Source organism: Arachis ipaensis, chromosome B8 (assembly GCF_059453495.1).
Source record: "Arachis ipaensis isolate K30076 ecotype BB chromosome B8, ASM5945349v1, whole genome shotgun sequence".
In the NCBI taxonomy this organism is placed as follows: Eukaryota; Viridiplantae; Streptophyta; class Magnoliopsida; order Fabales; family Fabaceae; genus Arachis; species Arachis ipaensis.
The window spans coordinates 25207294-25232670 of record NC_142443.1 but is presented as its reverse complement, the minus strand read 5'-3'; the positions used below and the strand labels follow the sequence as shown (position 1 = coordinate 25232670).

The 25377-nt window shown below is 37.6% G+C and overlaps 2 protein-coding genes, 1 non-coding gene and 1 pseudogene across 3 annotated transcripts; 3 read left to right on the top strand and 1 right to left on the bottom strand.

Moving 5' to 3' along the window:
- The first annotated feature begins 1339 nt into the window (after nt 1–1339).
- On the top strand, nt 1340–2738 carry LOC110265267 (uncharacterized). The gene is made up of 3 exons (XM_021108184.1): nt 1340–1372; nt 1555–1658; nt 1739–2738. Exons 1-3 carry the CDS (start codon nt 1340–1342, stop codon nt 2736–2738), a joined length of 1137 nt encoding a protein of 378 aa, XP_020963843.1.
- A 1340-nt stretch (nt 2739–4078) lies between these two features.
- Nucleotides 4079–4714, top strand: LOC110265266 (uncharacterized). Its single transcript, XM_021108183.1, has one exon. The coding sequence runs from the start codon at nt 4079–4081 to the stop codon at nt 4712–4714; it is 636 nt and encodes a 211-aa protein (XP_020963842.1).
- Nucleotides 4715–5365: 651 nt separating this feature from the next.
- Nucleotides 5366–22945, top strand: LOC107612033 (delta(14)-sterol reductase-like; annotated as a pseudogene).
- LOC148547479 (small nucleolar RNA R71) lies at nt 10616–10723 on the bottom strand. Its single transcript, XR_015897787.1, has one exon. It is a non-coding gene; the product is annotated as a small nucleolar RNA R71 (small nucleolar RNA).
- Nucleotides 22946–25377: the final 2432 nt, after the last annotated feature.

Below are 25377 nucleotides of genomic sequence, written 5' to 3'. Positions count from 1 at the left end.
TATCTTTTTGAATGATGTTAACGTTGATTATTTGAATTTCAAAAAGGATATGCATGTACCAGATTCAGTTAGTGGTACCAAGGACGATAGGGTAGCAGATTCTAAGGGATTTGATGTGGTTAATGAGGGGGAGTCGGAGAAAATGGTCACGCGATATGTGGAACTGGGGGAGGAGGGGTTGCGTGTGCTAGACCATATGGTATGTTTAATGTGGGCCATCCGGTGTGTTACAAGGCTGGGAGGTGTGATGGGTTAGTTTTGGGCTTGCCTTTAATTGGCCCAACAGCAAATCAAGGTGGATGTGGGCTGCAGAATGAAGAGCGCCTGGTGGTTGGGGTAGATGTTGGGCTGGGCCAGGGTTGTTTACTGGCTACAACGAATCACAGACCTCTACCCATTGGAGGCACGGGCAGGTCGGGTGGACTGAGGACCTGGAGGGCTCCACGAGATCTGAGTGCAGTGGTGCCTTTGGAAGGTCTGAGCGGTGAACTAGGGTACCTAGAGGAGGCTGCTACTGCGGTGGACGGGATGACGCACAGTGCGTGGAGATCGCTGGCGGCTGGGACCCAGGAATTGGAGGCGGATTTGGAGAGAGCAGAATCGATCGCGCACGCAGTTATTGAGCGCAAGTGTGGAAGGGTGTCGCCGGGGGAGACGAATGCCGGAGAGGAAATACGCCGGTAGGACCAGGTGGCGCAGGAAGGGGGAGGTGCGGACAGACTACACTATGATAGGTCCCAAGTGGGCCTGAGACGGCAAACTGGAAAGGGAAGCACCTCGGTAACAAACAGTAAAGTAGAGGGGGACATATCGGCGGTGGCTGGCGGTGGTGCTCCCCTGGGGGCAGAAGCAGGGTCTAACCTGAAACAGGGTGTCATTCAGAAGGCGTGGAGTCCAAGGGGACGCATGAAGAGCAGATCCAGGAAAATCAAGCAACTTGGGCACTGGCTGTGGAATCGGGGGCTGTTTTGTACGATGCAGAAGAAGATATTATAGGGATTTCGCAAGCACAAAATAAGGAAATAGCGGCGAAGAGAAGACTGGCGAAGCAAAAGGAAAAGGCGAGAAGGAGTTGGCCGAAAAATCAAAATAAGGTGAGTAAAAACTTGTTTAAATAATTGTGAGCTGTTGGAACATTAGGGGGTTGAGGGGGGACAGAAAATTGAGCATGGTGAAATCTCTGAAGAATAAATATAACTTGAACATGTTAGGACTGCTGGAAACTAAAAAAGGAGTGCTTACTAAATATGATGTTACAAGGCTTTGGGGAAGTAATACTGCTGGTTGGGAGTTTGTAGAATCTGTAGGACGGCGGGGGGTCTGTTATTGATTTGGGATGATGGAGTGTTCCAAGTACATCACAGCTATAAAGGTGAGTGGTGGTTGTGCGTTGAAGGAGTATTAACAAGGACCAACTTCCGTTGTGCTTTTTGTTTGGTGTACGGTGCGCACGGGAGGGAGGCAAAGAGGAGGGTGTGGGAAGAATTGAGCTACGTGGCGGGATTGTGTCAGGTTCCTTTCTGCTTTTTACGGGACTTTAATGAAATTTTACAGGTTGAGGATCGCGAAGGAGTTACTAGCTTGCCGGCATCATGGGAAGAGTTTAAGGGCTGGGTGCATGACATGCAGTTGATAGATTTGCCTCTTACTGATAGAAAGTATACATGGTTTAGGGGTCGATCCTGTAGTTGGATTGATAGGTATCTAGTAAATATTGAATGGACTGAGAAATTTCCAGATATTCGGCTAAAGGGTGGCCCAAGGGGTTGTCCGATCACTGCCCGTTGATCTTGGAAGGTACAAGACTAGGAGGGGGCCCTAGACCATTTAGAAGTCAGGATTCCTGGTTTACGCATGAGGGATTTCTGAGGATGGTGAAGAATGAATGGAGAAGCCTCGGAGAAGCGCAGTTCACGTGCAAACTGAGGACTTTAACAGTACCACTGCGGCAATGGCACAAGGATAACTTCCGGGACATGGATAAGAGACTCATGAGGTTTGAGGAGGAGATCACCAAGCTGGACAATTTAGTTAGTTATGGGATTTATGATGGTACAACGGAGGCTAGAAGGAAGGCACTAGTGAGCTTTTGTGCAAAATGGTACATTAGAAAGGAAATACACTGGAAACAGATGTCTCGGTCCAAGAATGCTACAAATATGGATAAGAATACCAGATACTTTCATAACATTGCCTCGGCCAGAAGACGGAATAACAGGATCGATGCCCTGATGATACATGGAAGACTTGTGCAGAACCAGGCAAGAATAAAAGGTGCGATTAGAGGGTTCTACAAGAATTTATATAGACAGGAATATGCTCCGAGGATTGGAGTTAGAGATGGCTTAGTGAAGCATATCCATAGGGATGAGGCTGAAGTGCTGGAAGTGATGCCATCGGAGGAGGAAATCAAGGAGGCCGTGTGGGACTGCAAATCTTCAAAGGCCCCAGGGAGCGATAGGTATAATATGAACTTCATCAAGAGATGCTGGGAGGACATTGGGCCGGAATTCACTGTAGCGGTATTGGGGTTCTTTCAAAGTGCTAAGTTGCCAACGGATGTAAATGTAACGTGGGTGACACTAGCCCCAAAGTTCGAAGGTGCAAAGGAGGTGAAGGATTTTCGGCCGATTAGTATGGTGGGGTGTGTGTATAAAGTAATTTCTGTTGGTGAGAAGAATGAGATCTGTGATGCCGGGGTTAGTCGGAGAGACTCAGACTGCGTTTGTAAAGGGTAGGAAAATTCATGATGGCGCACTCATAGCCTGCGAGACGGTTCATTGGCTAAAGACTCGGAAAAAGCCAGCGGCTATTATCAAATTGGATTTTCAAAAAGCTTATGATAGAGTAAGATGGAGCTTTGTTGATATTGTGCTCCAGAAAATGGGCTTCGGGCAAAGATGGAGGAATTGGGTGAAGGAGTGTGTCGGCTACCATGGCAGTCCTGGTTAACGGGTCACCATCTAAGCCATTCAAGATGGAGAGGGGACTAAGACAAGGGGACCCACTTTCTCCACTTCTGTTTGTGCTAGTTGTCGATATTTTGCATAGGATGGTGGGGGAAGCTGTCAGGAACGGGCGCATTGCTCCGCTGCTGGTAGGGAGAGATCATATTGAATTGTCGCACTTACAATTTGCGGATGACACCATTTTGTTCTGCCCGCTGGTGACTGAAACAATTGTAAACTATAAGAGGCTGTTGCGGTGTTTTAAGTTGATGTCTGGGCTGAGCATCAATTTTGGTAAATTGAATCTGATTTCGGTGAACTGTGAGCAAGGATGGATTGATCATGCATGTGAACTATTGGGATGCCAGCAAGCCGCTCTACCGGTTAGATACTTGGGGATTTCTCTAGGAGCGAATTCGCACCTAGTGAAGACTTGGAAACCAATCATCAATAAGGTGGAACAGAAGCTTAGCTTATGGAAGGCGAAGGTTTTGAATAAATCAGGTAAGCTTGTCCTTATCAAATCGGTCCTGAATAGCCTCCCCATATATTATCTAAGTCTGTACAAGATGCCGAAGGCGGTGGCGGACAAGCTGATTGCTTTACAAAGGAACTTTATGTGGTGCAAGGAGAACGGTGACCATGGTATACCTTTGGTCAAGTGGGAGCTAGTCCAGGCTCCAAAAAAGGCTGGGGGGCTTGGGGGTTGGGATGCGGTACTGAGAAACACAGCGCTCCTGTTTAAGTGGTGGTGGCGGTTTTCAAAGAAGGATTGCCCGCTGTGGAAGAATATTGTTTATTCGTGCAACAAGTTGAACTCGGATGTAATGCTAGCAACTCAGCCTTTACCAGTAAAAGGTGGACCTTGGAAAGACATCTGTCAGCTGAATATAAAAGAACAACAGATTCGTGATAAAGTGGTTAGTGGTTTGGCAATGGAAGTAGGCAATGGTATGCAAACTCGGTTTTGGGAAGATAACTGGGTTCAAGGTGGTGTTCTCAAAGTGAGTTTTCCAAGACTCTACTCTATTTCAAGGCAGCAAGGAGGTGTCATTGGGGATTGTGGTTTTTGGGATGGGCTAGAATGGATATGGAATTTTCAATGGAGGAGGGAGCTGTTCCAATAGGAGATGGAACTAGTCCATCAGCTCCATGAGAGGTTAAGGCCAGTGAAGTTGTCATCTGATCGGGAGGACACTGTGGTGTGGAAGTTTGAAAATAGAGGTATTTTTTCTACTAACTCTGTGATACAGGCCATACAATTGGAGACACTGTCGGCCGAGATCATGAGCTATAGTTTCACGAGTTCCCTTTGGAAAGGTTTCGTACCTCCAAGAATTGAGCTTTTCGGGTGGTTTGTGCTAGTTGGTAGAGTTAACACCAAGGAGAGGTTGACTAAATTAGGAGTTAACATTATGAGTGATAGTATGTGTATACTGTGTACCAAGGAAGTAGAATCTGCTGAGCATTTATTTCTTCGGTGTGAGGTAACATGGCAGGTGTGGTGCAAGTGGTTGAGGTCACTTGGTAGAGACTGGGTAATTCCTGGAACCACTAAAGAACTGTTTGAGAGTTGGCGTGGCATGCACAATAGACAACAAGGGCAGAAGTTGTGGATGACCACGTTCTTTGCAGTGATTTGGAACATCTGGTTGGAACGTAATGCACGGATCTTCAAGAATAAAAGAGCAAGTCTTGAGGCAATTCACACAAGGACGGTGTTGAGCTACACAGAATGGCGTGCTTGTGATCCTGTGGGAGGCTGATGGCAGCACTGGAGATGCCAGTGGATTGTTTTATTGTCCGTAGCTCTTTATGTTTCTTTCTTTCTTTTGTATGCTCCACTTTAATGTGTTGAGCTTCCTTTTATTCAAAAAAAAATTATTTTCATGAGATCAAAATTATTTTATTTGTTAATCTCTTGTTTATTGTTGATTGTTGTTGATTGTTGATGGTTGATATTAATATGATTTTGTAATGTTTTTGAGTTTTTCCTGATTGATGATTTTTTATTTTGAGAGTTAGTTAGTTAGTTGTGATGGTTGATTTCAGGTCACTTAACAACTATTATGATTTGTGATGAGTGGTTTTTTTTTAAAGATAAAAGATTATTACTTATTGGTCATTAAACATCGTGAATTTAACCGTGAGATTGTGAAATTTTAAATTTTGTCATTATATGAATTATTGAGTTTAAATATTTAAAATTTTATTATATATTTAATTAAACTGGTTCGATTACGATTAGATCACAGATTAGACCTTTAAATTATTGAATCAGTCAAGTTTTTAGAACCTTGAGTACAATAAAGTAGCAACAACAGCACTGCTGCAATAATTGAAGTCACAATCTTCTCTGACACCAAAGTCACAATCAAACTACTCACTCCATTCAGATACAAGGTTCACACATGCTCATGGATCTGGGTTCTCTTCTTCAAGCTCTTATACCATCATGGAACTCAGTTAGTACTATTCATTCATTCACTCACTATACCCTTTTTATGAATTAGTTGATTCTACGAATGTAATATGTAAAGTTTTAATATTTTCACTATTTTGGAATGTGGGTCAGGCTTATTTGCTTCTGGGCTTCTTTGCTTATTTGGCAATTGCGGGATCCATTGTGCTGGGAAAACTTGTTCCTGGAGTTGTTCTTGCTAATGGAACTCGCCTTCATATCACTGCAATGGTTTGTTTTTAACATTCTAGTGCATTACAAAAATGTGGTTCATTTTAGTGTGATTTTGATGTAATATAGGTTCTCTAGTTCATGGTAATCCTTAAATCAGTGTTATAATGGCAACATATTTTTGCTTTTCACTTCATGGTCAGTCTTCAATGCCATACATGGCAAAATATTTGTTCAATGACCTATTAATAGAGGGAATCTTAGAAAAGGAAAAATCATAGGTGATAGGTGAAATTGTTATAATCGCTAGATTTTAATAATTTGAATGTATACATGATTTATAACAAAGATTATGATGATTTCTTATTTATGCTACTTATTGTACCTAGTGAGATAAGGCTTAGCAGTTGTTATGGTATATTTTATACTTTTAAGGATATTTTGCATGTTGATTCATATAAGATTCACAAGAATTGAGCCTATATTTACACCACTATTCCTTTTATGTTTTTTTGGAGGTGTAACTCCATGTTCACATTTCCTCAGGTCTAGTCTTGCTTCTTCTGTTGGTTGCACTTCTTGGGATTAGTGCAAAGATGGGTTTTGTATCTTCTACCATACGTGTTCATATGGATATTCTGGATTTTGCATAACACTATGAATCATATGCTAGAGTTAGAGTGACACAAAATAACTTGTGGCAACTTTTTTGCAGGCTATATCTGAGAGAGGACTTGAGCTGCTGTCCACAACATTTATCTTCCATTTTCTTGTATGTAATTTGATGAGCGGATAATTTATACGCTTTTTGGCATTGTTTTTAGTATGTTTTTAGTAGGATCTAGTTACTTTTAGGGATGTTTTCATTAGTTTTTATGTTAAATTCACATTTCTGGACTTCACTATGAGTTTGTGTGTTTTTCTGTGATTTCAGGTATTTTCTGGCTGAAATTGAGGGACTTGAGCAAAAATCAGATTCAGAGGTTGAAGAAGGACTACTGATGCTGTTGGATTCTGACCTCTCTGCACTCAAAGTGGATTTTCTGGAGCTACAAAACTCGAAATGGTGCGCTTCCAATTGCGTTGGAAAGTAGACATCCAGGGCTTTCCAGAAATATATAATAGTCCATACTTTGGCCAAGAATTGACGACGTAAACTGGCGTTCAACGCCAGCCTTCTGCCCAAATCTGGCGTCCAGCGCCAGAAAAGGATCCAAAGCCAGAGTTGAACGCCCAAACTGGCACAGAAACTGGCGTTCAACTCTAAAAATGGCCTCTGCACGTGCTACACTTAAGCTCAGCCCAAACACACACCAAGTGGGCCCCGGAAGTGGATTTACACATCAATTACTTACTCATGTAAACCCTAGTAGCTAGTTTATTATAAATAGGACCTTTTACTATTGTATTAAGGATCTTTGGTCTCAGTTTTAATCCATTGTTCATCTTAGGAGACTATTGATCACGTTTTAGGGGGCTGGCCATCTCGGCCATGCCTGAACCTTCACTTATGTATTTTCAACGGTAGAGTTTCTACACTCCATAGATTAAGGTGTGGAGCTCTGCTGTTCCTCAAAGATTAATGAAAGTACTACTGTTTTCTATTCAATTCTTCTTATTTCGCTTCTAAGATATCCATTCGCACCCAAGAACGTGATGAAGGTGATGATTATGTGTGACGCTCATCATCCTTCCCCCTTATGAACGCGTGCCTGACAAACACTTCTGTTCTACATGAATTAAGCTAGAATGAATATCTCTTAGATCTCCTAACCAGAATCTTCGTGGCGTAAGCTAGAAAGATGGCGGCATTCAAGAGAATCCGGAAGGTCTAAATCTTGTCTGTGGTATTCCGAGTAGGATTCAATGATTGAATGACTGTGACGAGCTCCTAACTCGCGATTGCAGGGCGTTAGTGACAGACGCAAAAGGATAGTAAATCCTATTCCAGCATGATCGAGAACCGACAGATGAATAGCCGTGCCGTGACAGGGTGCGTGAGCATATTATTCACTGAAAGGATAAGATGAAGCCATTGACAAAGGTGATGCCTCCAGACGATTAGCCGTGCCGTGACAGGGCATTGGATCATTTTCCTGTGAGATGACCGAAAGTAGCCATTGACAGTGGTGATGTATCACATAAAGCCAGCCATGGAAAGGAGTGAGACTGATTGGATGAAGATAGCAGGAAAGCAGAGGTTCAGAGGAACGAAAAGCATCTCCATTCGCTTATCTGAAATTCCTACCAATGAATTACATAAGTATCTCTATCCCTATTTTATTATATAATATTCGAAAACTCCATTATCACTTTATATCTGCCTAACTGAGATTTGCAAGGTGACCATAGCTTGCTTCATACCAACAATCTCCGTGGGATTCGACCCTTACTCATGTAAGGTATTACTTGGACGACCCAGTGCACTTGCTGGTTAGTTGTATCGAAGTTGTGACAATTATGAATTAAGATCAAAGCACCAAGCTTTGGAGCCATTACCAGGGATTGTTCGAGCCTGGACATCACAATTTCGTGCACCAAGTTTTTGGCGCCGTTGCCGGGGATTGTTCGTGTTTGGACAACTGACGGTTCATCTTGTTGCTCAGATTGGGTAACTTTCTTTTCGTCTTCTTTTCAAAAATCTTTTAAAAATATTTTCAAAAAATTTCTCTTTTGTTTTCGAAAAAATAATAAAAATGTTTTCAAAAATTTTATTCAAAATTTTTAAGAATGAATTCTAGTGTTTCATGATGATTTGTTGAATCCTGGCTGGCTGTAAGCCATGTCTAATTTTTGGACTGGGGTTTCAACTTACCATCACAAATGAAGAGATTCTCACACACTTAGTTGTTCTATACATGAAAAGTATCCATATCTGCTGAAGCTTGGCTGGCCATTGGCCATGTCTAGTGTTTTGGACTGGAGCTTTCTTTGAAAGCTTGGCTGGCTAGTGAGCCATGTCTAATTCCTGGACTGAAGCTTTAGACTAACATGGCAAGATTCCTGGAATTCATATTAAAAATTTTGGAATCCTTATTTTTCTTTTTCATATAATTTTCGAAAAAATATAAAATAAAAATCCAAAAAAAATTAGAAAATCATAAAAATCAAAAATATTTTGTGTTTCTTGTTTGAGTCTTGAGTCATATCATAAGTTTGGTGTCACATGCATATGCATCTTGCATTTTTTTTTTCGAAAATATCATGCATTCATGGTGTTCTTCATGATCTTCAAGTTGTTCTTGGTAAGTCTTCTTGTTTGATCTTGATGATTTTTTGTTTTGTGTCTTTTCATGTTTATCATATGCATTCTTGAATTCTTAATGTCTAAGCATTAAAGAATTCTAAGTTTGGTGTCTTGCATGTTTTCTTTGCATTAAAAATTTTTCAAAATTATGTTCTTGATGTTCATCATGACATTCAAAGTGTTCTTGGTGTCCATCTTGACATTCATAGCATTCTTGCATGCATTCATTGTTTTGATCAAAAAAATTTTCATGCATTGCATCATTTTTCTTGTTTTTCCCTTGCATCATAAAAATTCAAAAATCAAAAAAATATCTTTCCCTTTTTCTCTCATCAAATTCGAAAATTGAGTTGACTTTTTCAAAAATTTTTAAAATCAAGTTGTTGCCAATGAGTCAAATCAAATTTTCAATTTGAAAATCATATCTTTTTCAAAATCTTTTTTTAAAAATCAAATCTTTTTCAAAATTATTAGTTATTTTCGAAAATTCCAAAAATATTTTTCAAAAATCTTTTTCTTATTTTTATCACAAATTTTCGAAAATAACATAATCAATTAATGTTTTGATTCAAAAATTTAAAGTTTGTTACTTACTTGTTAAGAAAGATTCAAACTTTAAGTTCTAGAATCATATCTTGTGATTTCTTATGAATCAAGTCATTAATTGAGATTTTAAAAATCAAATCTTTTTCAAAACTAATTTCAATCATATCTTTTCAAAAATATCTTCTTATCTTATCTTTTTCAAAAATATCTTTTCAAAATATCTTTTCTAACTTCCTAACTTCTTATCTTTTCAAAATTTGTTTCAACTAACTAACTAACTTTTTGTTTGTTTCTTAACTTTTTCAAAACTACCTAACTAACTCTCTCTCTCTAATTTTCGAAAATATCTCCCCTCTTTTTCAAAAATTTCTTTTTAATTAACTAATTATTTTTATTTTTATTTTTTTATTTCAAAAATTTTCAAAAAAAAAATTATTTACTAACATTTTTCAAAAACCATTTTCAAAAATCACTAACTCTTTTTCAAAATAATTTTCGAAAATTATTCCTCCCCCATCTCATTCTAATTATTCATTCATATTCTAACATCTCATCTCACATCTCTTCCATTCGTACAGTTGTGTTTCTTCCTTTACATCACATTCTTTGTCTCCCCCTCTTTTCTTCCACTCACACAGGGATCCCTATACTGTGGTATAAAGGATCTCCATTATTATTATTATTTTTCTGTGCCTTCTTCTTTGTCATATGAGCAGGAGCAAGGATAAGAACATTCTTGTGGAAGCAGATCCAGAACCTGAAAGGACTCTGAAGAGAAAATTAAGAGAAGCTAAAATACAACAATCCAGAGATAACCTTTCAGAAATTTTCGAACAGGCAGAGGAGATGGCAGCCGAAAATAATAATAATGTAAGGAAGATGCTTGGTGACTTTACTGCACCTAATTCCAATTTACATGGAAGAAGCATCTCCATCCCTGCCATTGGAGCAAACAACTTTGAGCTGAAACCTCAATTAGTTTCTCTGATGCAGCAGAACTGCAAGTTTCATGGACTTCCATCTGAAGATCCTTTTCAGTTCTTAACTGAATTCTTGCAGATATGTGATACTGTTAAGACTAATGGAATAGATCCTGAAGTCTACAGGCTCATGCTTTTCCCTTTTGCTGTAAGAGACAGAGCTAGATTATGGTTGGATTCTCAACCTAAAGACAGCCTGAACTCTTGGGATAAGCTGGTCACGGCTTTCTTAGCCAAGTACTTTCCTCCTCAAAAGCTGAGCAAGCTTAGAGCTGATGTTCAAACCTTCAGACAAAAAGAAGGTGAATCCCTCTATGAAGCTTGGGAAAGATACAAACAGTTGACCAAAAAGTGTCCTTCTGACATGCTTTCAGAATGGACCATCCTGGATATATTCTATGATGGTTTATCTGAGCTATCAAAGATGTCACTGGACACTTCTGCAGGTGGATCCATTCATCTAAAGAAAACGCCTGCAGAAGCTCAAGAACTCATTGACATGGTTGCTAATAACCAGTTCATGTACACTTCTGAAAGGAATCCTGTGAGTAATGGGACGCCTATGAAGAAGGGAGTTCTTGAGGTTGATACTCTGAATGCCATATTGGCTCAGAACAAAATATTGACTCAGCAAGTCAATATGATTTCTCAGAGTCTGCATGGAATGCAAGCTGCATCCAACAGTACTCAAGAGGCATCTTCTGAAGAAGAAGCCTATGATCCTGAGAACCCTGCAATAGCAGAGGTAAATTACTTAGGTGAACCTTATGGAAACACCTATAACTCAACATGGAGTAATCATCCAAATTTCTCATGGAAGGATCAAAAGCCTCAACAAGGCTTTAATAATGGTGGAAGAAACAGGTTTAGCAATAGCAAGCCTTTTCCATCATCAACTCAGCAACAGACAGAGAACTCTGAACAAAATGCTTCTAATTTAGCAAGTCTAGTCTCTGATCTATCCAAGGCCACTGTAAGTTTCATGAATGAAACAAGATCTTCCATTAGAAATCTGGAAGCACAAGTGGGCCAGCTGAGTAAAAGGATCACTGAAATCCCTCCTAGTACTCTCCCAAGCAATACAGAAGAGAATCCAAAAGGAGAGTGCAAGGCCATTGACATAAGCGCCATGGCCGAACCTGTGAGGAGAGGAGAGGACGTGAATCCCAAGGAGGAAGACCTCCAGGGACGTCCAGTGATCAATAAGGAGCTTCCCTCTGGGGAACCAAAGGACTCTGAGGCTCATCTAGAGACCATAGAGATTCCATTGAACCTCCTTATGCCCTTCATGAGCTCTGATGAGTATTCCTCTTCTGAAGAGAATGAGGATGTCACTGAAGAGCAAACTGCCAAGTTTCTTGGTGCAATCATGAAGCTGAATGCCAAATTATTTGGCATTGATGCTTGGGAAGTTGAACCTCCCTTGTTCATCAATGAACTAAGTGATCTGGATCAACTGACATTGCCTCAGAAGAGACAGGATCCTGGAAAGTTCATAATACCCTGTACCATAGGCACCATGATCTTTAAGGCTCTGTGTGACCTTGGTTCAGGAATAAACCTCATGCCCTTCTCTGTAATAGAGAAACTGGGAATCTATGGGGTGCAAGCTGCTAAAATCTCATTAGAGATGGCAGACAGCTCAAGAAAACAGGCATATGGACAAGTAGAGGATGTTTTAGTAAAGGTTGAGGGCCTTTACATCCCTGCTGATTTCATAGTCCTAGATACTGGAAAGGAAGAGGATGAATCCATCATCCTAGGAAGACCTTTCCTGGCCACAGCAAGAGTTGTGATTGATGTTGACAGAGGTGAAATAGTCCTTCAATGGAATGAGAACTCCCTTGTATTCAAAACTCAAGGATCTCCCTCTGCAACCATGGAGAGGAAGCTTGAAAAGCTTCTCTCAAAGCAGAGTCAACCAGAGCCCCCACAGTCAAACTCTAAGTTTGGTGTTGGGAGGCTACAACCAAACTCTAAGTTTGGTGTTGAACTCCCATATCCAAACTCTAAGTTTGGTGTTGGAGAGTCTCAACAAAGCTCTGCACATCCGTGAGGCTCCATGAGAGCCCACTGTCAAGCTATTGACATTAAAGAAGCGCTTGTTGGGAGGCAACCCAATGTTTATCTAATTCTTATTTTTATTGTTTTTCATGTTTTCTTAGGTTCATGATCATGTGGAGTCACAAAATAAATAGAAAAATTGAAAACGGAATCAAAAACAGCAGAAGAAAAATCACACCCTGGAGGAGCATCTGTCTGGCGTTCAGCGCCAGAACAGAGCATGGTTCTGGCGCTGAACGCCCAAAATGGGCAGCTTCTGGGTGCTGAACGCCAGAACAGGCATGGTTCTGGCGTTCAACGCCAGAAATGGCACACAAATGGGCGTTGAACGCCCAAAATGGCCACCAACCTGGCGCTGAACGCCCAGAGTTGGATACAAAGGCATTTTTACATGCCTAATGGGTGCAGGGATGTAAATCCTTGAACACCTCAGGATCTGTGGACCCCACAGGATCCACTCAGGATCTGTGGACCCCACAGGATCCACTCAGGATCTATGGACCCCACAGGATCCCCACCTACCTCCACTCACCTCTTCTCACCACTCTCTTTCACACAACCCCATAAACACTCTTCCCTAAAAGCCCTTCACCAATCACCTCAATCTCTCTTCCCCATTAAACCTTCACCACTCACATCCACCCACTCTTCCCCATAAACCTACCTCATAAACTCCACCTACCTTCAAAATTCAAAACCAATTTCCCACCCAAACCCACCCATATGGCCGAACCTTAACCCCCCCTCCCTTCCCTATATAAAGACCTCCATTCTTCATCAAATTCACACAACACACCCCTCTACACCCTCCTTGGCCGAAACACATCTCCCTCTCCCTCTCCATATTTCTTCTTCTTCTTCTTCTATTCTTTTGATTATTGCTCGAGGGCGAGCAATATTCTAAATTTGGTGTGGTAAAAGCATAAGCTTTTTGTTTTTCCATTACCATTGATGGCATCTAAGACCGGAGAATCCTCTAGAAGAGGGAAAGGGAAGATAAAAGCTTCCACATCCGAGTCATGGGAGATGGAAAGGTTCATCTCCAAAGCCCATCAAGACCACTTCTATGATGTTGTGGCCAAGAAAAAGGTGATCCCTGAGGTCCCTTTTAAACTCAAAAGAAATGAGTATCCGGAGATCCGACATGAAATTCAAAGAAGAGGTTGGGAAGTTCTAACAAATCCCATCCAACAAGTCGGAATCCTAATGGTTCAAGAGTTCTATGCCAATGCATGGATCACCAAGAACCATGATCAAAGTAAGAACCCGGATCCAAAGAACTATGTTACAATGGTTCGGGGGAAATACTTGAATTTTAGTCCGGAAAACGTAAGGTTGGCGTTCAACTTGCCATACATGGAAGAAAATGCACGCCCCTACACAAGGAGAGTCAACTTTGATCAAAGGTTGGACCAAGTCCTTATGGACATATGTGTAGAAGGAGCTCAATGGAAGATTGACTCCAAAGGCAAGCCGGTTCAACTAAGAAGATTGGACCTCAAGCCTATAGCTAGAGGATGGTCGGAGTTTATTCAATGCTCAATCATTCCCACTAGCAACCGGTCTGAAGTTACTATAGACCGGGCCATCATGATCCATAGCATCATGATTGGAGAAGAGGTGGAAGTTCATAAGATTATACCTCAAGAACTCTACAAGGTGGCTGACAAGTCCTCCACTATGGCAAGGTTAGCCTTTCCTCACCTCATTTGCCACCTATGCAATTCAGCTGGGATTGACATAGAGGGAGATATCCTCATCAAAGAGGACAAGCCCATCACTAAGAAAAAGATGGAGCAAGCAAGAGAGCCCAGTCATGGAGCTCAAGAGGCGCAAGAAGCTCACTTCCATGAGATCCCTGAGATGCCTCAAATGCACTTTCCTCCACAAAACTATTGGGAGCAAATCAACACCTCCCTAGGAGAATTGAGTTCCAATATGGGACAACTAAGGGTGGAACATCAAGAGCACTCCATCATGCTGCATGAAATAAGAGAAGATCAAAAGGCAATGAGGGAGGAGCAACAAAGACAAAGAAGAGACATAAAAGAGCTCAAGGACATCATTGGTTCCTCAAGAAGGAAACGCCACCATCACTAAGGTGGATTCATTCCTTGTTCTTCTTTCTTCTGTTTTTCGTTTTCTATGTTATGTGCTTATCTATGTTTGTGCCTTCATTACATGATCATTAGTAGTTAGTAACTTTGTCTTAAAGTTATAAACGTCCTATGAATCCATCACCTCTCTTAAATAAAAAAATGTTTTAATTCAAAAGAACAAGAAGTACATGAGTTTCGAATTTATCCTTGAACTTAGCTTAATTATATTGATGTGGTGACAATGCTTCTTGTTTTCTGAATGTATGCTTGAACAGTGCATATGTCTTTTGAAGTTGTTGTTTAAGAATGTTAAATATGTTGGCTCTTGAAAGAATGATGACTAGGAGACATGTTATTTGATAATCTGAAAAATCATAAAAATGATTCTTGAAGCAAGAAAAAGCAGCAAAGAACAAAGCTTGCAGAAAAAAAAAAAGAAAAAAAAAAGAGAAAAAAAAATAGGCGAAAAAAAAAATAGAAAGAAAAAGAAAAAGCAAGCAGAAAAAGCCAATAACCCTTAAAACCAAAAGGCAAGGGCAAATAAAAATGATCCCAAGGCTTTGAGCATCAGTGGATAGGAGGGCCTAAAGGAATAAAATCCTGGTCTAAGCGGCTAAACCAAGCTGTCCCTAACCATGTGCTTGTGGCGTGTAGGTGTCAAGTGAAAACTTGAGACTGAGCGGTTAAAGTCAAGGTCCAAAGCAAAAACAAAGAGTGTGCTTAAGAACCCTGGACACCTCTAATTGGGGACTTTAGCAAAGCTGAGTCACAATCTGAAAAGGTTCACCCAATTATGTGTCTGTGGCATTTATGTATCCGGTGGTAATACTGGAAAACAAAGTGCTTAGGGCCACGGCCAAGACTCATAAAGAAGCTGTGTTCAAGAATCATCATACTGAACTAGGAGAGTCAATAACACTATTCGAAATCTGGAAGTTCCTATAGATGCCAATCATTCTAAACCTCAATGGATAAAGTGAGATGCCAAAACTATTCAAGAGGCAAAAAGCTATAAGTCCCGCTCATATGATTGAAGCTCTGCTTCATTGATAGTTTGGAATTTATAGTATATTCTCTTATTTTTATCCTATTTGATTTTCAGTTGCTTGGGGACAAGCAACAATTTAAGTTTGGTGTTGTGATGAGCGGATAATTTATACGCTTTTTGGCATTGTTTTTAGTATGTTTTTAGTAGGATCTAGTTACTTTTAGAGATGTTTTCATTAGTTTTTATGTTAAATTCACATTTCTGGACTTCACTATGAGTTTGTGTGTTTTTCTGCGATTTCAGGTATTTTCTGGCTGAAATTGAGGGACTTGAGCAAAAATCAGATTCAGAAGTTGAAGAAGGACTGCTGATGCTGTTGGATTCTGACCTCTCTGCACTCAAAGTGGATTTTCTGGAGCTACAGAACTCGAAATGGCGCGCTTCCAATTGCTTTGGAAAGTAGACATCTAGGGCTTTCCAGCAATATATAATAGTCTATACTTTGGCCAAGAATTGACGACGTAAACTGGCGTTCAACGCCAGCCTTCTGCCCAAATCTGGCGTCCAGCGCCAGAAAAGGATCCAAAACCAGAGTTGAACGCCCAAACTGGCACAGAAACTGGCGTTCAACTCCACAAATGGCCTCTGCACGTGCTACACTTAAGCTCAGCCTAAACACACACCAAGTGGGCCCCGGAAGTGGATTTATGCATCAATTACTTACTCATGTAAACCCTAGTAGCTAGTTTATTATAAATAGGACCTTTTACTATTGTATTAAGGATCTTTGGTCTCAGTTTTAATCCATTGTTCATCTTAGGAGACTATTGATCACGTTTTAGGGGGCTGGCCATCTCGGCCATGCCTGAACCTTCACTTATGTATTTTCAACGGTAGAGTTTCTATACTCCATAGATTAAGGTGTGGAGCTCTGCTGTTCCTCAAAGATTAATGAAAGTACTACTGTTTTCTATTCAATTCTTCTTATTTCGCTTCTAAGATATCCATTCGCACCCAAGAACGTGATGAAGGTGATGATTATGTGTGACGCTCATCATCCTTCCCCCTTATGAACGCGTGCCTGACAAACACTTCTGTTCTACATGAATTAAGCTAGAATGAATATCTCTTAGATCTCCTAACCAGAATCTTCGTGGCGTAAGCTAGAAAGATGGCGGCATTCAAGAGAATCCGGAAGGTCTAAACCTTGTCTGTGGTATTCCGAGTAGGATTCAATGATTGAATGACTGTGACGAGCTCCTAACTCGCGATTGCAGGGCGTTAGTGACAGACGCAAAAGGATAGTAAATCCTATTCCAGCATGATCGAGAACCGACAGATGAATAGCCGTGCCGTGACAGGGTGCGTGAGCATATTATTCACTGAAAGGATAAGATGAAGCCATTGACAAAGGTGATGCCTCCAGACGATTAGCCGTGTCGTGACAGGGCATTGGATCATTTTCCCGTGAGATGACCGAAAGTAGCCATTGACAGTGGTGATGTATCACATAAAGCCAGCCATGGAAAGGAGTGAGACTGATTGGATGAAGATAGCAGGAAAGCAGAGGTTCAGAGGAACGAAAAGCATCTCCATTCGCTTATCTGAAATTCCTACCAATGAATTACATAAGTATCTCTATCCCTATTTTATTATATAATATTCGAAAACTCCATTATCACTTTATATCTGCCTAACTGAGATTTGCAAGGTGACCATAGCTTGCTTCATACCAACAATCTCCGTGGGATTCGACCCTTACTCACGTAAGGTATTACTTGGACGACCCAGTGCACTTGCTGGTTAGTTGTATCGAAGTTGTGACAATTATGAATTAAGATCAAAGCACCAAGCTTTGGAGCCATTACCAGGGATTGTTCGAGCCTGGACATCACAATTTCGTGCACCATAATTCTAAGCATAGAATCTTATTTAGAACTTCAAAGTAATGACATTCAATGGTTCTTTTCATAGTCATATCTGTCTGACTGTCTCTGATTCTGGTGTTGTTATATAAAGGTCTTCAGTAGTTAACATTCTCCAATGTTGTTGCCTAGCTCGTCTAGTCAACACTGAAGAATTTAGGTACTAACACTTGTATTAATGGAGTAGTGTTCAATTTCATCATATGAATATGATAGAACTGAAATATGAACAAATGACACATTATTGAACTTAATAACAATGATGGAAGTCAAATCTTATCGTATCATTAGATAAGACTGGCTATACGTACCAATGCACAGTTGTTGAAATATATCAAAAGCCAAACTTGATACCTTATTTGTTTTTATTGTTATTCTGCACTGCTTGATAATTACCTTCTTTGTTGTCATTTTTACTAATCTCATATCAGGTGACCCTGGCACTTTATTTTGCGGGTTGCAAGTCACAAAGTAAAAGTTCATCACTAAAACCTCATACCACTGGAAACCTGATATATGATTGCTATGTTCTAGATGTTAAAATTACTTTAATCGTAATGGCTTCTGTTTGAAGTTTGTGTTTGCATCTCTGTTGTGTTTTTCTGTCTAGTACAATGAACCCCGACTTTTTAACTAGTGGGAAGTGTGAACATGGTTGATTTTATTTCCTTGACCGTTGGAGAAATTGGATTTTATTTTTTTCGTTTTCTGTTTTACTTTAATAGGTGGTTTGGAATACAACTGAATCCTCAGTTTATGGTATGTTATCCACCTGATGTGGTTCCTTGCTTTTTCTAATTTTATATGATTGCTTAAGTGTATATAATTGGCAGTTATGATGGAGAAAAAGCGTTCTTAGCTTGCAACCCTGCCAATGGAATTGTCAAAATTGCGGTTTTTTTATGATTATTCTAAATACTATAAATATTCCTGCACATATAATGAAATTGTCAAATTGTAGATTTTTGTTTGTTAGAGCTGGAATAATGGGGTGGCTGCTTATCAATTTATCCGTTCTTGCAGAGAGCATCCAAGATGGTACTTTGAGCAAATCAATGATTCTCTTCCAGATATTCTGTGCAGTAATTTCAAAACCTTGCATACTCTAGTTTCTTGAATTTCCTTTTTTTTTTCTCTTTTCTTTTAATAAGCACTAGTTTGGGTATTTGATGAGTGATTTTCTTCACATTTATGCCAGTTATACATCTTGGACTACTTTGTGCATGAACAGTACATGACATCAACGTAAGTGAATTGCGTTTGCTCCACTTGAAAAATTGTTCATCCTAATCTCTCTAAAATAATAAAACATGTTTTCCTTGCAATATTTTCACTAAGTTATGAACTCATGATTGTGATATCTATACTATCATTCATGTTGGATATAATTGTTTTTTATGATCTTATCTTTTAATTTTTGTTTTTAGCTGGAACATAATTGCAGAGAGGTTGGGCTCCATGTTGATTTTTGGAGATTTAGTGTGGATTCTTTTTACTTTTAGCATACAGGTAATTGCTATAACTTAGCTCCCAGCTTGCCATTTATTTGCGCCATTATGTATAGTACTTTTTTGTTTAAACACATAACATGTATTGACATGCTATAATTGCTGTCAGGGCTGGTGGCTCTTGGCGAACGAGGTGGAGTTAACAACGACAACCATTATAGCTAATTGCCTTGTCTTCCTGATTGGGTAACGTGTCTATAATATCCAACCGTGAATTCTATAATACACCACATACACTCTTGAAGTTACATTAGTTCATAACATAAATTTGTGGATCAAACCTTGCAGATACATGGTATTTCGAGGAGCAAACAAGCAAAAACATGTATTCAAAAAGAATCCAAAGGCTCCTATTTGGGGTAAGCCTCCAAAAGTCATTGGTGGAAAGTTACTTGCTTCTGGTTATTGGTAAGATTTCTTTTCATTTGATATCTGTATTTTGTTTCTCTTTTTCTTTTCCCTCTTTCTTGATTTAAGGGGAAAAAACTGAAAAAAAAAATGAAGATTGCTTGGAGTAGATATGCATCTGCTTTCCTTTCACCTTTAATCTAACACATAATATGTGATTACCGATCACTATCTTGAAACATGTTGGGAGGCTTCGGAATAAAAAATAGGATGAGAAAAGGCTCCATTGGCTAAGTTATTCGTTTTATCAAATAGCGAAAGTTATGGTTGGTTTGAGTATTTGTATAATCAAAGTTAAGAGTAAATACCCATAGTCATCCCTGAGATTCACGCAAATACCCATAATAATCCCTAAGATCCCGATTTCCCCATTGTAGTCCTCCAGATAGAGCTCCGAGCACTCAAAGTGGTCCCTAGCCATATTTCAGGTGATGAGTCATCACCGGAGCGCTGACGTGGACTTGGATTGCCACGTGGGAGGGGTCCAAAACGTCGTCGTTTTGGGTTTGACACCCTTAAAAGCCAAAAACGACGCCGTACACAAATACTTTACTTCACTTATCTCTTCTTCTTCCACCTTCGGACTTCTTCTTCATCTCCCCATCAATGGCGTAGCCATAGGGTTGTATTCGCTGGGTTTAGGAAAATTTGAGAGAAGAAGTAATCCGATCAGAAGTTGTTATCGTTCTTCCCCTCCTTCACCACCATAAGCACGAGGTTCTGACTTTGTGATCGGACTCAAGGTAACCTTCTTTTTTTTTTTTCAATACAGTGTTGGTTCATGATATGCAAGTTGTTAGTATAGTTGAGGTTCTAGAGTTTTGGTCTCATTGTAGTGTCTAGGGTTTGAAGGCTGGCTGGGGTTTGTAGGGTTGCTCTATTTAACCTGAATGAAACACGGATGAAACAGGGAGTTGTATGCAGGATTGGAAAAATATATTTTTTTGTGGTGATTAATTTTTTTTAATGCATTAGTAGGCTTTCTTTACATTTTGTCTTAATACATGTTCCCTTGTATTTTCTTTTTGTATTTTCTGTAGGTAGCACCTTATGAACGTCCTGTACTAAGCAAGACTTACCTTTTTCCTGAGTGTAAGTTGTGATATTCTCTCTCCCTCTATGCTATAATTATCTTGATGTGACAATTGGATTTTGCAGCCCCTGCTAGACTTCCTGGTTTCCATGTTTATGTTGGAAGTGGAAGAGAAAGATTGCTTCCTGAGTGGTATAATGAAAAAGGTGATTATTACGTTTGGTTCATCACAATTATTGGATAGTTTTAAGGACAACTAGGCTCTCATGCTAAGTGAAAACAAGAGTAAATTAGAAAAATGGTCCCTAACAATGATTTTCCAAATGCAAATTTAAATGTTTGATTGCAGGTATAGAGTTGATTCTTAGCACAAAAATAGTGAAAGTAGACCTTGCTGCAAAATCTCTATTTTATTTCATGCCATACTGTTTTATTTCTTTATATGTTTTTAAAGAAGTGCATTATAATCTGATGTAAAGTTGCATAATTAACAATGCAAAAATGCTTTACATATAATTGATCCTCAAAAACTATGTTGGGTACTCAAACCAAGTTAATTGAAGATTTATATGCATATAACAGTCCTAAAACTATCATTGCATGATTTGAAAAGGTTTCAACCTTGCTTTTTCAGGTGAAAGATTGGGGGTGTGGCTTGTTCTCTTTCCAACTGTTTATTTATCAGTAGGAATTGCAACTGCATTGATCCTTATAGGAGGGGAAACCATGAAACTCTTCTTCCAAATAGTTTGTGGTCCAATGTGACCTCAAATCCTTTAGGTTGGCTTCTAAATTTTTTGAAAGGTATTAGTGCTGCTCGTATAAAAGAAATGCAACAAAATCTTTCCAAGGTTTGTATTCTGGGTTATGTACAGTCTTTTGCTGCTGAAACCTTGCAAAAACTTTCTACTATTTCCCAATGCCAATGGCAAGTTTAAGCATAATTTATGTCCCGTGCAATATAACCACTAATCATCCTGCATATTTGTTATTTTTCTAAAATTGATATTTAGTTGAATGTCTTGCTTTCCTATTTGGCATTAATTGCTTTTATTTTGTTTTCCAATACTCAATGCATTTCCTGTATCCTTGTCCAGCTCAACCATTGGGTCCTGAAGACTTGGTTTGGAGAATGGTTTGTTACTTTCTGTTTTGATATTTTTCGATATGCTTGACCCTCAGTATTCCTAGACTGCTTCTTTTAGGAACTGAATGGCATTGTTCTCCTTTAACTATGGTATTGTTCTGTTTATGATGATGCTACAGATGGCTGGGAAGGTGGTGAAGCTTCATTCCCGAAGATCACAACGTGTAGTTCAAGGGTATGAAAAAGAAGAAGAAGAGATGAAGTCGAAGAGGAGATGAATTATATGAAAATTTGGGGATTTAGGGTTACATATAATACGAAGGACCAACATGGGTACAAATTGGAAATTAGCCAGCTCAGCTAGCCATTGGACCCTCCAGCGTGGCAATCTGAGGCCACGTCAGCGCTCCGGTGATGACTCATCACCTAAAATATGGCTAGGGACTACTTTGAGTGCTCGGAGCTCTATCTGGAGGACTATAATGGGAAAATCGGAATCTTAGGGATTATTATGGGTATTTGCGTGAATCTCAGGGACGACTATGGATATTTACTCAATTAATGATTGGTAATTAGTAATAGTATAATATATTACCAATAAAATTGTTTAATCCCCGTGAATTTTTATTTAGAAAGTCAGTAAATTTAGGTCATGCTGAGATTATATGTATTTAGTTCTTAACTTCTTATGCATTACACAGTACACATTACTTCTTTGGTCATTTGTCCACTTTTTGGTACATGCTTTAAATCAATGTGTACCAAAAAGTAACACTTGACAGATAAAAAAGAACGGAAACAATAACATGTTTTAATCCGTCGTTATTGTTTGTCTATCCAGAACAATGTATATACACTCAATTCACTTTCTCATGGAAGCTATTAACACAAATTGTCGTTGTTGTTGTTATTGTTGTTGAAGAGGTATTGCTAGACATTGTAATTACCTAGGTGACTTGTTTCTTGCTCTCTCCTTTAGCTTACCTTGTGGGATAAGATGATCTCATTAACTCATTTCTTTAAGGCAACTACTCAAATGAAGATGCTAAAAACATCTTTTTATGAAAATTCTTGTGTTAAAAGTGTACTTTGTTTGTTTAGCCACACTTTAAAAAAAATAACACTTTTGTAACACATCAAAATCAAACCATACATTTCATCATCTAATGGTAAAAAAAAAGCATCTTCATATGAAGACAATAATAAAATCTTCATAGTAGTATCCACCTTTCTTTAATTATTTTGCCGATATAAAGTTATAGATATTGATTTTTCTACAAAGAAAATAATGTCAAACCTTGTAGCATATTTTATTCATTTTTGTAGTTCACCAGTACCATACTTCTATCCAATATATCTTCTTATTCTATTGATATGGAGGGAGAGAAGGGATGAATCTCGTTGTGCGAAGAAGTATAAAGAGATATGGACTGAGTACCGAAAACTTGTTCCTTGGAGAATATTGCCATATGTGTATTAGAAAAGAAAAGAAGAAAAAGAAGGATCCATTGTATTGGCTTTTTGCATTTTTGTAGAATTGATACTATTGATAGAAGTTGCATACTGTTTATGAAGGAGTTTATTAATAAGAACCTTGTTTGATTTTATTAAAGTGAGATGAATATTTTAGCAAAGTGGTCTCTTTTTTTTATATTATTATTATTATTCGGTACATTCTCTATGTTTTGATTTTGAGCCATCTAAATAGAAAAAATAAAAGCAATAAAATTTTGTTTTCTGTTTTTTTTATGCAAAATTCTAAAAGAAAAATTAATGAAAACAAAAATAGATGCTGTTAACAAGATTGGTGAACATTGTAGATATTTTGGTCTCTTAACTAGTGCTCGTGATTTTTTTTTTTTTTTTGGGTTTGTTACACTGTATTTTTTAATTCAGCGAATCAAAAACTAATTTATTATAAATTTAAACATTGTTTAAGAATTTATTGTTGGTTAAAACTATAAAATTTCAACACTCAATACTTATTTAAGTAGACAAATAAATTCACACTTAACCAAGCAAGTTGGTTATTAGAAAATAACAAATGAAAAAAGATTTTGATCGCGAGATTCTTAAATCCTTCTTAGATCTTCGTCTTAGATAGGGGTAATTAGATATTCAATAGTTTCATCATGATAAAAAAGTTGAATTTGTCAATATAATACACTAGAGATCTTAGATATGAGTCTTGAAATAAAAAAATAAAACTTTGAAAAACTACCATTTTCATGAAATTTGGTCCAAATAGTCATAATTCTATTCCAAAAATAAAAAATTTCATAGACAGTGACTGACCTAGAGGGGTAAGTAGTAACCTTGCTCTCTAAAACTTTAAAGGATTATACTTATATATAAAATATGTGTTTAAAGAAATAAAAAATATTGTGTAATTTAATTGTTTTATATATATTATTTATATATGAGATATGTGTTTAAAGAAATAAAAAATATTGTGTAATTTAATTGTTTTATATATATTATTTTTTATTATGTGATGAATTTATTTCTTAATTATTTAGCATACTAATATTTTTTATTTAACCAATTTAATATCATATTCTCAAGTCTTTGTATCTTTTAAATTAGTTTTATATAATCATCTTTATATCTTTTTTTTTTAAAATTTATTTGTTTTATAATATTAATATATTTAACATTTATATTATTATATAAAATATTAATAATGACTTACCTAGTTATATTTTGGTAATCACATGGTGTATTTTAGATATTCTTTTCTTATAAAAAATACTTATTTTTCTTTTAAATTTATGTTGTTAAAAAAAAAATTTATAAAGATATTCTATAAAGATACCGTGTCTTTCACATAAGTAATAGTTTATACTTTACTTTTAAATTTTTTAATCTTTTTAAAAGAATTAATTTTAATTAATAAGATATATGATAATTTTTTAACTAAATACACTATAAATTATTGATATTACTATTTTTTTATATATAGTTGTCATGCTAAAAATAAAATTATGAAAAAGAATTTATAATTTTTTTAATATATATATATATATATATATTGATGAACTTTTTGAAAAACCAACTCAATAACTATATGTTATATCTAAATTGCTTTAAGAAATAAAAAAATATAATAATAAAATAATTAAAAAATTTATCTAAAATTCAATTCCTCCCTATTAAAATTCTTGCATCCCTCCTTGTCCATAAAATACCATTACATTAGTTAAAATGATAGATTGCTGTCCCCAAACTTGTGTTGGTGTCATCTTTCTTTCTTGGCATACAACCATTTGATGTAAAATACTTGAGAGTTGAATAGAACCTAAAAGAAAAAGAACCTTTTTTCGGTGGAGAAAAATACAGCTCATAAAAGCACAAAAACTAAAACTAATTGCAAACAAAAAAAAAATCAAAATCAAAGCAATATTTTTTAAACAGTTGTCATTAGCCTGTGTTTGTAAGTTAGATTTGATGAGTACGAACGAAATTCTCCTCCAACCATTTCTTTCACCTCCTTTCTTTAAAAATCCCAAATCACATAGTGATCGTTACTTATATGACTGCAAATAGAGCTCAAATTCGCGACAAATTAGTTCTTGACCTGTCGGATTGAAAAATACCGTGGACAACAAAAAAAAATTTAAGAGTAATACACTAATAAAAACTGACCAGAAAAATTAAAATGACAAATTATTTTAAAAATATGAAAATAATAATTTTGTTTTTTAAAAGATAGTATTATTTTTTTCACAAGTAGCAAAATGACTTAAGTATTTATTCTAATTTTTAAATATTTAAAGAATTATTTAAAAGTGGCATATAGAGAATTAGTGCAAAATTTGATATTTAAACTTTTGTTTTTAGTTTCAATCATTCAAACAGTAGAAATAAAAGTATATAAAAGAGACCAAATCTACTCAGCGTAAAATATCAAAT

Excerpts from the sequence above, each read along its gene's own strand:
- LOC110265267 (XM_021108184.1), top strand. The coding sequence starts at position 1,340 with ATGGAGTGTTCCAAGTACATCACAGCTATAAAG. Across the intron at positions 1,373-1,554 it reads AGTACATCACAGCTATAAAG|GTTGAGGATCGCGAAGGAGT; the intron begins GTGAGTGGTGGT and ends GAAATTTTACAG. Across the intron at positions 1,659-1,738 it reads TTGCCTCTTACTGATAGAAA|ATATTCGGCTAAAGGGTGGC; the intron begins GTATACATGGTT and ends AGAAATTTCCAG.
- LOC110265266 (XM_021108183.1), top strand. The coding sequence starts at position 4,079 with ATGGAACTAGTCCATCAGCTCCATGAGAGGTTAAGGCCAGTGAAGTTG.